The following is a 16,187-nucleotide window of genomic DNA, read 5'->3' as shown; positions in this document are numbered from 1 at the left end:
CTGACCTGCAGTCTTTTTCTTGACCTCTCCGCCTCCATCCTACTTCGACCTATCACCCTCACCTTGACCTCTTTCCACCTATCACATTTCCAACGCCCCTCCTCCAAGTCCCTCCTCCCTACCTTTTATCTTCTCCTGCTGAACACTCTCTGCTCATTCCTGAAGAAGGGCATGTGCCCGAAACGTCGAATCTTCTGTTCCCTAGATGCTGCCTGACCTGCTGTGCTGTTCCAGCAATAAAGTTTCAGCCTTAATCTACTGTCAGCTTGTTTCACTTTGTAGTGCGTGTTATCATTGACCATTTACTTTGTTCTGTTATCTTACTATACTATATTTAAAAAAGCAATGATAAGCACATCATTAACTTTACGAATTCATGGGCATTTAATTACCATGTCACTGGAAATTTCTTGGGGCCACAAGAAAATCAGTGACAGAATGGTTTCGACATATTGCTGATTTATGCAGTGTGTCAATCAGCAAAGCAGCTCTTCTTGCTTTACACAGATCTGGCAAATTGAGCTTCCAGCAAGCCAATGTGCTTACTTATGCAACCATTAAATTTGAAATTTCTCCTTTGGTTCAGATGAATAACAATGTTATTGTTAACAAAATGTACAGAGCGGACAAAAAATATTTTGATTACAATTCATTGCTTAACTGTTCCTGTGGCATTATTCTGTAAACTCTAGTTCAAGCATGTGGCAGATCATGTTAAGACACACTTTCAGGCAATAGTCCTCCATAACCTGTTGCCAGAATGTTCATAGGAATGGTCGAGGTTAATTTAGCAATTGAATTGTCTGTGTCTTTGGGCTATATCATTTCTATGGAAAATCATGGCTACAAATCTACAAAATACAATTTTGCACCCCAATTCAAGTGTTTGATTACTCGTCATTCTAACACTTTCCAAGGTAGAGAGCTGTTACTTTAAAGGTTAAAAGGTCTGTCCCACAATGCTCTCATCTCTGTGTAAATGTGCAATCTACTTTGACAGAATAGCTTATAAATATTTATATTCCATAAACAAAAAGATTGATGCTAGTAGATTGTCTATGTAATAAGTGTATGCAGAAAAATTAATTTTAACCAATTTTGTTACTGTATTTTTTTTTACAAAACAAATAATGTAAAGCTCATATACTCCGAAGTAATTTGAACATTCTTCAGAAATTATTAAAAAATACTATCACCCTATGCAGTGTAAATGCATACTACTATTTCTAAAGAATTAAGCTCTTAAATATGTTGCGATTCAGTTTAGTGCAATCTTTATCCACATTAGTGCATTATATCACCTTTGATGTGCCTGGAACATGAAAAGGAAAGACGAGAAGAATTTGTCCTCTTCCTCCTGAAGGTAATCTTTAAAACTGGGATCTGACAATCCAGTAAGTTGCAACCGTAGAAAGTTTACAACTCAATTAACTGAATAAAAGTGAAAATCTTCCTAAATCCTAAATGATTTTCTCTGTATTTTGATATAAATGATGGACATTTCATCTGAAGTAGCCATATTTGATTTGAAAAATTAACCTCTCTCCACAGATTTTGCCAGACCTACTGAGTATTATTAGCACTTTCGGTTTAATTATGGAATTTCATTGCTTATTGAGATCCTTTTACACTACATTTAGGTTTGAAAATTAATTTATATTTTGTTCTGAATAATCTGTATGGTAAATTACAGTGGCCTTGGTTTATCTGACTAAATCCATCAAATTCTGATTTAACAACATGGGTTCAGGATTTTTTTCAGTATTTTGGAGACCATACTCTAAAATCATTCATGTACAATAATAAACATTGAGTATTCTGTCATGATAGATCAACCATTACAACAAAAATGAATGTCCTTCTAAGAGGAAGAGAAAGTCAAATGAAAGAAGAAAAGCAACTACAATTGCTCCTGTGAATCATCTAGTGACAAAGACAAAGAGGTTAACTTGCTTTGCCGCAAATTATATAGTCCTTTTCACAATGCTGTAACTACCTCACTTCTAACTCATTCTCAAACACTAAGTAATGTTACTACTATCCTTTTCATTCTGTTTTGTATAACAACACTTTTTTTAAGTCTAAGATTTGTACGTTGGTACTTGTACCTAAGATGGCACCATTATAAGGCCATTAAATTTTTCACTGTACTAGTTTTCTTCTGTGGTGGAATACAAGTGATAATAAAGGATATTCATTCAATTATTCATTCATTCAATTCATTCACGGTGGCTCAGCAGTTAGCACTGCTGCCTCACAGCACCAGGGTCCCAGGTTCGATTCCAGCCATGGGCGAATGCCTGTGTGAAGTTTGCACGTTCTCCCAGTGTCTGCGTGGGTTTCCTCCCATAGTCATAAGGATGTGCAGGTCAGGTGAATTGGCCATGCTAAATTGCCCATAGTGTTTGGTGCATTAGTCAGAGGGAAATGGGTCTGGGTGGGTTACTCTTCAGAGGATCGGTGTGGACTGATTGGGCCAAAGGGCCTGTTTCCACACGGTAGGGAATCTAATCTAATCTAATCTAACCTAATAGAAACAAACAACTTGAGTAGACTATTTAGCCCTTCAAGCCTGCTCTGTCATTCAGCATGATCACAGGTGATCATTCAACTCAGTATCCTACTCCCACTTTCTCCCTACATCCTTTAATCCCTTCAGTCTTAAGAACTATATCTGCATCTTTCTTATGGTGATAAGAACATGAAAACAGAAACTGCTGAACAAACTCAGGATATCTGGCAGCATCTGTGGACAGAAAGCAGAGTCAACATTTCAAGTCGAGTGAAGAAGGTTGACTGGACCAAAAGTGAGGCTAATTGACAATTTGAGGCAGAACACAGGTTGAGTGCCAGAGATTAGCATAATACGTTTGCATTACTCAGAATATGGTATGCAGAACACAACCAAAGTAAACTGTAGGGCTTCACACTCTACAGTGGCACAAGACAATTTGCTTAGCATGTGCACCTCATCAACCTGTCTCACATTATGGCTTAAACGAAATATGGCAAAATTAAATCTGGAAGTGCACGTGAAAATGTTTATTAGAATTACTTCTTTTAAATATCTATTTCAAATAATTCAACTTTTATTATCTCAGACATCCTCCCCCATGCCAAAACAAAATATTGCAACTACCTTTTAAGAGATCATACACCCATGTTATCTTTGCTACAACATTGAAAGTTTTGCTTTGCTTTGATAATTTTTCACAAATCACTACTCCCATAACCCAATTTTAATGACATGCATTCAAAGTGCTTACGTTCTTCATAACTATTGCTGGTGTTGGATCTTTTGAGTGTCTGGATTTCCTGGGATAGTATGGAAAGTCGGTCAGACTGTGTGGGTGTGTCATCTTCTTCAGGGTCAGGAGATTCTTGCATCATTTCCTCTATTTCCTCGATGACCTCAAAGAAACATGAAGGAAGCTTTATTGCAGCCATTATTATGCATACACACACATACTGCCATTGGTTTCCAATAGCTGTTATAGTCATAGAGTCATACAGCACAGAAATAGACCCTTCGGTCCAAACACTCAGTGCCAGACGTAATCCCAAACTAATCCCACCTGTATGCTCCTGGCCCATATCCCTCCAAACCCCACTTATTCGTGTATCTATCCAAATGTCATTTAAACACTGCAATTGTACCCACACCCACGCTTTCTTAGGAAGTTCATTTGAGATGCGAATCACCCTCTGGGGAAAAAAAAACTTGTCTTTTTTAAATCTCTCTCCTCTCAGCTTAAAAATGTGTCTCCTGATCTTGAAATTCCTCATCCTAGGCAAAAGGCAACTAACATCAATTCTATCTATACCTCTCATTATTTTATAAACTTTTATCAGATTACTTCTCAACATCCTACACTCCGGTGGAAAAAAGTCCCAGCCTATCCAGCCTTTTATAACTCAAACATTCCATAGTTTGCGACGACCTGGTAAATCCCTCTGAACCCTCTACTGCTTGATCATATCCTTCCTGTAACCAGCCGACCAAAACTGGACACAGTATTCCAGAAGAGATCTCACCAATGTCCTGTAACCTGAACATGACTTCCCAACTCCTTTACTCAAAGGACTGAACAATGAGGCAAGCATGCTAAACGCCTTTTTAACCACCCTGTCTATGTGACGCAAACTTCAAAAAATTATGTACCTGCACCCCTAGGTTCCTCTGTTCTAGAATACTACCCAAGGCCCTACCATTAACTGTATAAGCTTAAGCCTTAGCCTTGCTTGTAATATCAAGATGCAATACCTCACATTTATCCAGATTGAACTCCATCTGCCATTTTTCAGCCCACTGACCCATTTGATTAAGATCTCTTTGTAATCTTAGAAAACCTTCTTCAGTGTCTACAATGCCACCAATTTTGGTGTCGTCCGCAAACTTACAAACAATGCCTTCTAAATTCCTATCCAAATTATTTATATAAATGATAAACAAAAGAGGATCCAGAACCAATCCCGGAGGTACACCACGGGCCTCCAGTCTGAAAAGCAACCTTTCACCATTACTCTCTATCTTCTGCCATTTAAGCCAATTACGTACCCAATTGGCAAGCTCACCCGGAATCCCATGTGACTTAACTTTACTAATTAGTCCACCATGCAGAACCGTGTTAAAGACTTTACTAAAATCCAAATAAACAATATCTACCTCTCTGCCAATCTTTTTAACAACTTCCTCAAAATAACTCAATCAAATTTGAGACACATGATTTTCCTTGTACAAAACTGTGCAGACTACCCTAAATCAAATTTTGCCTCTCTAAATGTCCATTAATCCTATTTATCCACAACAGAAATCAGATTCGCAGATCTATAGCTCTCCGGTTTCTCCTTACAAACTTTCTGAAACAAAGGTACAACATGAGCCATGCTCAAGTCATCTGACAGCTCACCTGTAGATAGATATGATGCAAGTATTTCTGCAAGAGGTCTCGTAATTTCCTCTCTTATTTCCCACAACATTCTGGGATACATTAGATCAGGTTCTGGAGGTTTATCGACCTTTATATTCTCCAAAACCTCCTGAACTTCCTTTTCTGTAATGTGAACTGTTTTTAAAACATCAAAGTTTATTTTTCTTGTTCTCTAAACTCAATTTCTTTCTCCACAGTAAAAATTGATGCAAAGTATTCATTTAGTGTGCCTCACATCTCCTGAGGTTCAACATGAAGACAACTTTCTTAATCTTTAAGAGGCCCTACCCACTGTTGCTCTTAATGTATTTGTGGAATCTCTTTGGATTATCCTTAACCTTATCTGTCAATGCTGTTATATCATATCCTCTCTTTGCCTTCCTTATTCCTCTCTTAAGAATGCATCTCCACACTTTATATTGATTAAGAGATTGAATTGAACCATTGCTTATATCTAAAATAAGATTCTCTTTTATTCTTGACTAGAACCTCAATATCTTTATTCAACCATCACTAACAGGAAGCAAGTTAACAGTAAAAGCAACAGTAATATACTTAATGTAGCAATTCTTCCATTAAATGAGTCTTTCATACTTATACTAAGTTACTTATGGATTTCTCCATGTCAAATCACACACATTCACAGCTTCAAGAGTTTACAATATCAACGAGCTAAAGAAAGCTAAATGGTGTAAAGATACGTTCATGTTACATTAATAGGGAGACTAGTAGCATGCAGTTAGCTGCAAACCAAATACAAAACAAATTCTAGACTTTTCCAGGACAAAATCCAAGAGCTATTTTTGGAGGCCTTTTAAATTGTTTTTTTAATTCACTCTTGGAACATGGGCATCACTGGCTGGCCAGCATTTATTACCCATCACTAGTTGCTCTTGAGAAGGTTGTGGTGAGCTGCTTTCTAGAGTCACTGCAGTCCACAGAAGGCATGTCTGTGCCTGTTTGGTCAGTTGCGTACTTGACTAGTATGCAGCTGTAACTGTTTTCAGGCAGGCAAATGACAATTGAACATAGAAGTGTTTTTATATTCTTATCTTGAGCCTTTTTTGGACAACAAGGAGGAGCAACTTCTATGTGCAAACTGGCAAAGACCTTAAAAGGAAAAGCACAATTTATTTGGATCCAAGCCAGCCTTCTTGAAATATAAAAACACTTTTGCAGAATTTATTCTGATTATTAAAGTTTAAGCTGTTAAAGTATGATACTAATTGTATAATGGTAGCAAAGAAAGAAATAGGGCTCTCTATTCCCACTACCCCACATCCAGAAGAAAAAGCTGGGAAATTTCAGAGCCAGTTTTAGAAGTCTGTTTTTGCATAATGAGCAAGAATATGTAATTGAATTTAGAAGATGAAACAGAATTTCATGTTAAAAGTGACTTGAGAAAATACTAAGATTTTGTTGCATTTATACTCTGTCTAGTTCTGTAAGAAGCTCTCAATTGACTGAGAGATGAGAAAGATTTAAATTCCTCTTGTGCACAGCAGCACTAAGGAATTGTTACATTTTAAGAGATGCCATTATTTTAAGAGATGCCATTAAATTAAGGCTCAATGTCTGACTCATGGATATGAGAATCCTATCATAATATTCAAAGAGGAACAATCAGCTTGACTCAATTGATAACACTTCAAATATTCCTATGCCTATTTCCGGTCAGAGTCAGAGAGAGCAATTTTAATCCGCAAGAATGGATTGGTTAGTGACAAGAAAGATTTGAAATCTTTCTAAATCTCAAAATTGACCGCAAACCATTTACTTCTGAATTAGCAGAGCTGCTTCAGGGGAGGCAATCAATCCATTCTTTCGAAGTTGGTTAATCATTTTCAATTTATAAAAACAACAGCTTGTCTTTTATCTACTAAAATACGGTAGTTATTGCTATAAAGAAAAAACGGACACGGTTTGTGTAACAATTCACTCCAATGCTGCTGCTGGACTACACCGATTTTGATGAACCCTGCACTGGACGTCCAGCTGGAATAATCTGGCAAAGCTAAGTGAGAACCTTTTTGCCTGAAGATTTGTTCTGGTTGGAGAGGAACTTCACAGAGACAATGCTAAACTTTTGGAATTCTTTACCCCCAGGTGGATATGATCTCAGTCATTCAGCATGTGCAACATGGAAACTGATATATTTCTAAAATGAATGGATAGTGGGACAATGGGATATAAATGCTGTGGATGTAGATGATTAACCATGATCTGCTTGAATGCCACAGCAGCGCAACAGGTTGAGCAGCATACTCCTATTTCCCATGCTTTTCATTTAATTTCTTTTGAATGCATGGAAATGCATTTCCTAAAGATTGGGGATTTTGGCTTGGGTAAGGAGTGAGATGGGCTTAATCCATGAAGTAAAGTACATTTACAGCAGTGTTTCTGTGAGGTTCAATGAGAATCTTTTCACCTATCATTTTTCATCCAACCTCCCCACCTTCTGTAGTATCCAACTCGTCCCATCGCAAATATGATCCACAGTCCCAAGCAATTTCACACTAATGATAAATCCACTCTTCTTTCCCACACTCCCACCCACACAGCAGCAAGAAAGTCCAGCAGACTTCAGTTCATCAGGTGTTTCTTCAATGAAGTCGTGCCTTGAGGAGTGGAGAGATTTGTCAGAGGTCCAGGATACTAACAAGTAGCAAGTGTGTTTTGGGAGAATCATGGGAGTATTCAGAAGTGGGGAAGGCTTGCATTGGTCAAACCTCTAACCATTATACATACTCTCAATTGGTCATAAATTGAAGCAAATGGAAATCCCAACTCCAAACCTGGCTGGCAGGCAGACCATCCTGAATTCCCTATTTGGAAAGCAATACTTTTACTTGCACTCCTAGCAGGAAGGAATCAGGTTGTCTTGAGGCTTTTAAATGGTCATTGATTTACTACTTGAAGGACTTAATTAGTGGTGGTTGAAAATGTGGCTCATCGACATTCCCCCAGAACTTGATTAGAAGTGATGGGAAAGTAGGGGCAGGTGTCTCTCCAGTGTCAACTTGCCCTATTATTTATCCTTCTCAATACCTAGCCTACCTCTTAAATGGAGAGGAAGATTCCACCCATGCTCTCAGACCTGCATTTCTTTGATCTCTCATTAAACAATGGGGCTGGAGTGCTGTGGCTCAAAGGCTCAATCCAGGATTTGAAAATTAATCTAGCTTGGTTATTTAACTGTCAGGACAGAATTCTATTCTGTGGGACATGTCATATTCAGTTGATTAAATTTAATCTGGCTCGACTTTTAACTGACATAACTCTTTGGGATGACAGGAAAGAAGCTACAATTAGTTTGCATAACTTTACTTGAACAATTATTTTAGGTAATCTATTTAATGTTTAGTTTAGAACAGATTGTTTTATATTGAGTCCAGCTTTATTTTATAATTTGAACACTCAAATTGAAGTCACCTGTTCAGCTGTGAAGAGTGGCTCATCATTTATACAAGAAACGATAATAGAATGCATGTCCAACTGATCTCGTAGCTCCTCATCATCAGAAAGATCCAGGTTAATGTTACCATTCAGCTAGAAAACAAAAATAGAATCAACGTTTAAATTACTTGAGTCTTTGATTATGCATAGATTATAATTCAAGCCACCATTTTAATAAATCATTCCTTTCACTTGCTTTTATTCATTGAGTTCTGAAGTATGAAATTACTGCAGCCAATTATTTCCACATTGTAGGGAATCTAATCTAATCTAGTGTAATTTGTATATGTTATGCTACATGGGTATCAATGAAGATCACAGGTGACTACTCCACTAAGAAACACAATGCTGTTCCAAATAGTGGTTTACTAGATGCACTAGGTGGTTTTCAATTTGTGCTACAAGGTAAGGATTTCATTGTTCTACAAAGCAGAAGGATAACAAATGCTGATGACCTGCAATCAGGAATAATTTCTCCACGATTGAAAACTTCAGTTGAACTTTACTGGATCCCAGTATGTTGCGGCTGATGAGATCGCTAATTTTTTTAAAATTAAAATTAGCTTTATTGTCACATGCACTCTAATGAATGCAGTGAAAAGTTTGCAATGTCTCATTGCTTTGGTGCCACCTTACATACATGGTAATAGGTACAGATACTTAAGTATGTATCACAGACTTGAAAGAAAGAATTATAAATAAAAGTTCAGCATAAGAATGAAGAGTTTTTTTAAAAAAAAGTCTTTTCACCAAATCTGTGCCAGCCCCAAGCCCTCAGACCACCTCAGCCAAGTCTCCTGATCACACTAGGCTTCAAGCCTCGCTTCCAGACCCCAAGGGCTGCACCTCTAATCTAGAACGCACTTTTCCTGTGCCACCCCTGCAATAGCCTAGCCTGGGACTTGCTACCCCCGTGCCAGCCTAACTTTCATTGCCTAGTTCAGATTTAGAGGTCCAAGTTGTAGCAGTGAAAATTATAAGTTATTCGCCAAATGATATTCCAAATTCCAAACTATTCAGCCTCTCCTCTGTCAGTCCCACATTTCTGCAGCTACCAATCTGCTCAATCACACTTACTTTCCATCTTTGATGTACTTGTCCATCCTGTTTCCCTACTATATCCCCTACCAGCTACCCAAAACAGAAATAGTTATTTTCAATAACTGGTTTAATGATTTATCTTGGAATACAAACACAAACCCCAACTTCTCTGCTCTACTATGAGGCAACTTCTTATAAACTTGCCCTCCCCATCTTTGAAGAAATAAAGAGGATCTCATGAACTTGTCACTAATATTTGTTCAGCTAGTAAGTTTGCAGATGACACCAAAATTGGAGGCGAAGTGGACAGCAAAGAGGGTTACCTCAGATTACAACAGGACCAGATGTGCCAATGGGCTGAGAAGTGGCAGATGGAGTTTAATTCAGATATATGCGAGGTGCTGCATTTTGGGAAAGCAAATCTTAGCAGGACTTATACACTTAATGGTAAGCTCCTAGGGAGTGTTGCTGAACATAGAGACTTTGGAGTGCAAGCTCATAGCTCCTTGAAAGTGGAGTCGCAGGTAGATAGGATAGTGAAGAAGGCGTTTGGTTTGCTTCCCTTTATTGGTCAGAGTATTGAGTACAGGAGTTGGGAGGTCATGTTGCGGCTGTACAGGACATTATTTGTAAATCATTGCTGTAAACATAGTAAAATTAACACTCATTTATGAAACAAATGTAAATTAATTATTGTTTAATGCATTATAATTAAATATGGAGAAAATTGAACTATTTCAGTAACCTTTCTTGGTCATAATATATAAGCTGTTGCCTTACAGTAAAGAATAGCTGTATTACAAAGCAAGGATGTTCAGTATGAGATTCCAAGGCAATGTGTAGACCAAATCCTACCAAACAGAGGCCCTTAAAATCCATGCAACTAAGTTCCTTTTGCATGTATGTTTTTTGATTTTTCAGGTTTGAACTGATGGAATTTCAGAACTGCAAGTCTGAAAAAGTCAATTTTCAGTTAACTTACTTCAATGGATAAACCTTAAATCAAAGCAATATCTGTCATTATCGGCAACTTGAGATACAGGAAACAGGACGAGAATATTCTTTCAGAAAGAGAGAACTGTTAATTATAAAATCTTATCACTTCCTCAATGTTCCAAATTCTATCATAATCAATCATCCCTTTTAAAATGCTGGTGGCTAAAAAGTGTCATGGAATCCTTTCTGTCCACTAGCAGGTAGGGAGGACCTTGGTTTAGTATTTTAGCCAAAACATAATCAATTTGATAATACTGCATTCTCCATCCTACACTCAATAATAGCCGTGATTATGTTAATTCTCTGGAATGGCCTTGAACATTGGAGTTTGATTTATTGTTGTTACATACACCGAGATACAGTGGAAAGTATTGTTTTGCATGCTATAGAGACAGATGGTTTCATACGAGGAGTATCACGGTCACAGAACAGTGTAAAATACGGTGTTATAGATGTAGAGAAGATGCAGAGAGGCAGATCAACGTTAACATTTGAGAGGTCCATTCAAAAGTCTGATAACCAGTGGAAAAGAAACTGCTCTTTAATATGTTCGTACATGTATTCAAGCTTTTATATCGTCTGACTGATGGAAGAGGGTGGAAGAGTGTATAACCAAGGTGGGAGGGGTCTTTGATTATGTTGGCTGTTTTCCAGAGGCACAGGGAAGCATAGATGGAGTCAGTGAATGAAAGACTGGTTTGTGAGATGCACTGGGCTATGTTCACGACTCTGTGTAATTTCTTGTGCTCTTGAGAAGAATAGCTGCCATACCACACAGTGATGCATCCAGTTAAGATGCTTTCTATGGTACATCTATAAAAATGGATAAGAGTCTTTGTGGACATGCCGAATTTCCTTAGCCTCCTGAGGAAGTAGAGATGTTGTTGTGCTTTCTTGACTGTGATGTTCTGACTGCATGGAATCTATGTAGACATTTTTCATATACAGCCTGGAAGGTTCCATGATAAACACCTTCCCAATCATGAAGATTAAAGCATTGGCACATGTAATTCCATGTATTATCAGATTAGACCAATAACTTTCCTCCTCTATTTAGGAGTAATAAATTCCTCCTGAATAGGTTTGTGATAAATGAGCCTTCACCGCTTTTGTGCCAACAGGCAATTGAGAAAGATTATTTTTATTGCTTTTATGTGAAGCATGTTCACATTCTGAATTGTTTCTCTAACTCTGGTCTCTTTTTACATGACCTGTTTGCTAGCCTGACACGTTAGAATTGATTAGTTAGAATGAGAGATTGCCGTTCCAAATCTATCTTATACAAATATCCCACTGGAAACCAATCCAGTATTCGAACACTAAAACTATTAGCTTGTTTTTTTTTTTTCCACGCTGCTGGAGTAAGATTCACTCCCATAATTTCTTACTGAGTTGTGGATATGTGATTGTTGAAAACCATGATTCATTTATCGCAAGAATGAAAATGAGCTAGAAATATAGAAATATTTATATTCTTGGACATAATTAGTGTTTCATTTCTAACCATTAGTCTGGTCAATGTTTGTCAGTCTATTTTATGGCTTTTTAGAAAAACGAACAAAATAAGATTCAAACTACTTTAATGAAAGAAAAAAAATCACATTGAACTACATGTGGCTAGATATCAGAGAATCCTGTGAACATTGTCTATTGAGAATAAAATGATGACTCCAATGTCCATCAGAGTTTACATTTTATCTTATTAAATTTTCTGTTGTGTATCTGAGCTGCCAGTAGTTTATCACCACTGTCAGCACTTCACCTATTGTACAGTTTTATTGGAAATATAGAAAGCAAACAGAACTGAACAATATTTGCAATACTTCACTAACCACTGAAGATCTCAATCTTGTCCTGTCATGAGTTCAACACAACTTCCTGTAGTCCGATGTCACATCCACTTTTGTTTGTCATTTAGAAGATACGGTACTAGTACTGTCATTGTCCATATGCAATTCTTTTTAGAAACACTTGAACATACCAGGAGAGTTTAGAAAATACACGTTTTGTTGAAGCTTCATCTTGCGTTCTTGAGGACCTTTCACAAGTACAAATTTGAGGCGCGAGTAAACATTCATACTGCTTGAGAAGAGATTCTGTGGCAAGTGGGCTCTGATAGAGGCATTGCTATGGAGACTGAATCTATTAATGCTGAATGGCAGTTAATAGTAAGCTCTGTTCAGATTTTAAACAAGGCAAGTTGACTCTGGTCAGGGCATTTCCTGACAGGGCAATGACTGTCACCTATTTTGTTAAAGTGAAACAGGTACAGTGTGTGTACACATTATTTCTGCCAAAACAAACAGGGCCCTGTGCATAAATCATATATGCAGCCAGTCAGACTGATGGTCTTGAATTGGTTTTCAGCTTAATGCCTTGCACACTTAGGATTATCCAACAAATGTGTCCAATTCCAGAATCCTATCTAATATTAGACATTGTGTGACAGGTTTTTTGAGCCTCACTGGTGTGTATAGTCAGTAACTTGCTTGTTGCAAAAAAACTGAAGGGATGTACTACTAGATAAAATTCACCAGTCTTTCAACTTGCCATGCAGCCCACAGCTCAGAATGTACCCAGGAAGAGGAATGGAGTTTGTATCAAATAAGCAGACTTTGTGATGAGGGCTGCAGATCACTTTGTTCTTTCAAGAAACCAAGGTAGTCTTTGGGGAATCAAGACGTAAGCGAGTTTTGAGAAGATGATGTGTAGCTCAGTTTGAAGTTCTGGATGTAGGTTTGCTCACTGAACTGGAAGGCTCATTTTCAGACGTTTCATCACCATACTAGGTAACATCTTCAGTGAGCCTGCAGACTGAATCATTGCTGATGATTCCTGCAAAGCCTAACAGAGATACCACGAGAATTCCTAGAAGCATGACATTCCAACCGGAACTCTCTCAACAAACGCGTTGACTTGGACCCAATTTACCACCCCCTGTGAAAAAGAACAGGACATGACATCATCACCAGAAATGACATCACTAACCCAAATGAATCCAAACATATAAATAGATAGCAGGAATCATCAGCAACGCTTCGTCCGGAGGCTCACTAAAGATGCTACCTAGTATGACGAAATGTTTGAAAAATGAACCTTCCAGTTCAGCGAGCAAACCTACATCCAGAATCAAGACATCATAATGTAGGAGCAGGATAAAAGTGATGGGGGCGATTTGTTTGGTTGTGACTGTATAGATCAGAATGAAACCAGACAGTGACTGACCCACCCAGCTAGATAACAGAGGAGAGGCATTGGAAAAGAATTGAGAAGCCAAACTCTGTCTTATGTTTGATTGTTGTGTGAATGTGTGATTTTGATTAGGAATAAAGTCATAGATCTGTGCAGCATGGAAACAGATCCTTCAGTCCAACTAGTCCATACCAACTAGATAGTCTAAATTAATCCAGTCTCATTTGCCAGCATTTGGACCACATTCCTCTAAACACTTGTTATTCATGCACCCATCTAGATGCCTTTTAAATGTTGTAATTGTACCAGCCACCACCACTTCCTCTGGCAGTTTATTCCATACATGCACCACCTTCTGTGTGAAAACATTGCCCCTCAGCAAATTTTTCCCTTCTCACCCTAAACCTGTGCCCTCTCGTTCTGGACTTCCCCCACCCTGGGGAAAAGGCCTTGGCTCGTCACCCTATCCATGCTCCGTATGATTTTATAAACCTCTATAAGGTCACCTCTCAGCCTCCAATGCTCCAAGAAAAAAAAGCCCCAGCCGATTCAAACTCTCCTTATGTCTCAAACCCTCCAATCCTAGCAACATCCTTGTAAATCTTTTCCGAACCTTTTCAAGTTTCACAGCATCATTCCTATAGCAGGGAGACAAGAATTGAAGACCGGATTCCAAAAGCAGTCCAACCGATGTTCTGTAGTACCGCAACATGACCTTCCAACTTGTCTACGCAGTGCACTGACCAATAAAGGCAAGCATACCAATGCCGCCTTCACTATCCTGTCTACTTGTATATCCACCTTCAAGGAACCATGAAGCTGCACACAATGGTGTCTTTGTTCAGCAGTATTCTCCAAGACCTTATCATTAAATGTATAAATCCTGCCTTGATTTACCTTTTCAAAATGCAGCATCTCACATTTATCGAAATTAAACTCCATCAACTACTCCTTGGCCCATTGGCCCATCTGATCAAGGTCCTGTTGAACTCTTGAGGTAACCTTCTTTGCTGTCCATTACACCACCAATTTTGGTGTAATCTGCAAACTTACTAGCCATACCTCCTGTGTTCACGTCTATATATATATATATGACAAAAAGCAGTGGACACAATACCAATCCTTTTAGCAAGCTGCTGGTCCCAGGCCTCCAGTCTGAAGAGCAACCCTCCACCATCATCCTCTGTCACCTAACTTTGAGCCAGTTTTGTAGCCAAATGGCTAGTTCTCCCTGTATTCCGTGTGATCTAAACTTGCTTACCAGTCTACCACGTGGAACCTTGTTAAACACTTTAGTGAAGTCCATGTAGATCACTGGAGTTGACATTTAGAGCATAAGCTCTTCATCGAAAAGTCGACTCCTGCTCCTTGGATGCTGCCTAACCTGCTATGCTTTTCCAGTGTCATACTTTTGACTCTGATCTCCAGCATCTGCAGTCCTCACTTTCTCCATATAGATCATGCCCTCCGCTCTGCCCTCCGCAATGCTCTTTGTTACTTCTTCAAAAAAATACTCAGTCAAGTTTGTGAGACACTGATTATCCATGTACAAAGCTGTGTTGATATCCCTCGTCAACCCTTGCCTTTCCAAATACATGTAATACAGGCCCTCAGGATCCCCCGTTTCAGTTCTGGGTGTAAACCTGTTGGAAAGGATCAAAATGGGGTTCTGAAAGAGCCGCAACATGACCTCCCAACTCCTGTACTCAATACTCTGACTAATAAAGGGAAGCGAACCAAACGCCGCCTTCACTATCCTATCTACTTGCAATTCCACTTTGAAGGAGCTATGAACCTGCACTCCAAGGTCTCTTTGTTCAGCAACATTCCCTAGGACCTTACCATTAAGTGTATAAGCCCTGCTAAGATTTGCTTTCCCACAATGCAGCACCTCACATTTATCTGAATTAAACTCCATCAGCCACTTCTCAGCCCACTGGCCCATCTGGTCAAGATCCTGTTGTAATCTGAGGTAACCCTCTTCGCTGTCCACTATACCTCCAATTTTGGTGTCATCTGCAAACTTACTAACTATACCTCTTATGCTCGCATCCAAATCATTTATGTAAATGACAAAAAGTAGAGGGGGCAGCACCAATCCTTGTGGCACTCCACTGGTCACAGGCCTCCAGTCTGAAAAACAACCCTCGACCACAACCCTCTGTCTTCTACCTTTGAGCCAGTTCTGTATCCAAATTGCTAGTTCCCCCTGTATTCCATGAGATCTAACCGTGCTAATCAGTCTCCCATGGGGAACCTTGTCGAACGCCTTACTGAAGTCCATATAGATCAGTAGATCATCAATCTTCTTTGTTACTTCATCAAAAACCTCAATCAAGTTTGTGAGACATGATTTCCCACGCACAAAGCCATGTTGACTATCCCGAATCAGTCCTTGCCTTTCCAAATACATGTACATCCTGTCCCTCAGGATTCCCTCCAACAACTTGCCCACCACCGACGTCAGGCTCACTGGTCTACAGTTTCCTGGCTTGTCCTTACCACCTTTCTTAAACAGTGGCACCACGTTTGCCAACCTCCAGTCTTCCAGCACCTCACCTGTGACTATCG

General features: G+C 38.9%; 1 protein-coding gene across 5 annotated transcripts in view; it reads right to left on the bottom strand.

The window, feature by feature from the left end:
* LOC122552663 (fasciculation and elongation protein zeta-2-like) overlaps window positions 1-16,187 on the bottom strand; it is a 128,401-nt gene that overhangs the window by 46,510 nt on the left and 65,704 nt on the right. For all 5 annotated transcript variants that reach the window (XM_043695485.1, XM_043695484.1, XM_043695486.1 and 2 more), the window contains exons 3-4: window positions 8,364-8,480; window positions 3,267-3,411 (exon numbers count right to left, since the gene is read on the bottom strand). In XM_043695485.1, the coding sequence (XP_043551420.1) occupies window positions 3,267-3,411; window positions 8,364-8,480 (262 nt within the window). The remainder of the gene's footprint in view (window positions 1-3,266; window positions 3,412-8,363; window positions 8,481-16,187) is intronic.

Source organism: Chiloscyllium plagiosum, chromosome 9 (genome assembly GCF_004010195.1).
Source record: "Chiloscyllium plagiosum isolate BGI_BamShark_2017 chromosome 9, ASM401019v2, whole genome shotgun sequence".
Classification (NCBI taxonomy): domain Eukaryota; kingdom Metazoa; phylum Chordata; class Chondrichthyes; order Orectolobiformes; family Hemiscylliidae; genus Chiloscyllium; species Chiloscyllium plagiosum.
Note: the sequence above shows the minus strand (reverse complement) of the source record. Positions and strands in the feature narration are given on the sequence as shown.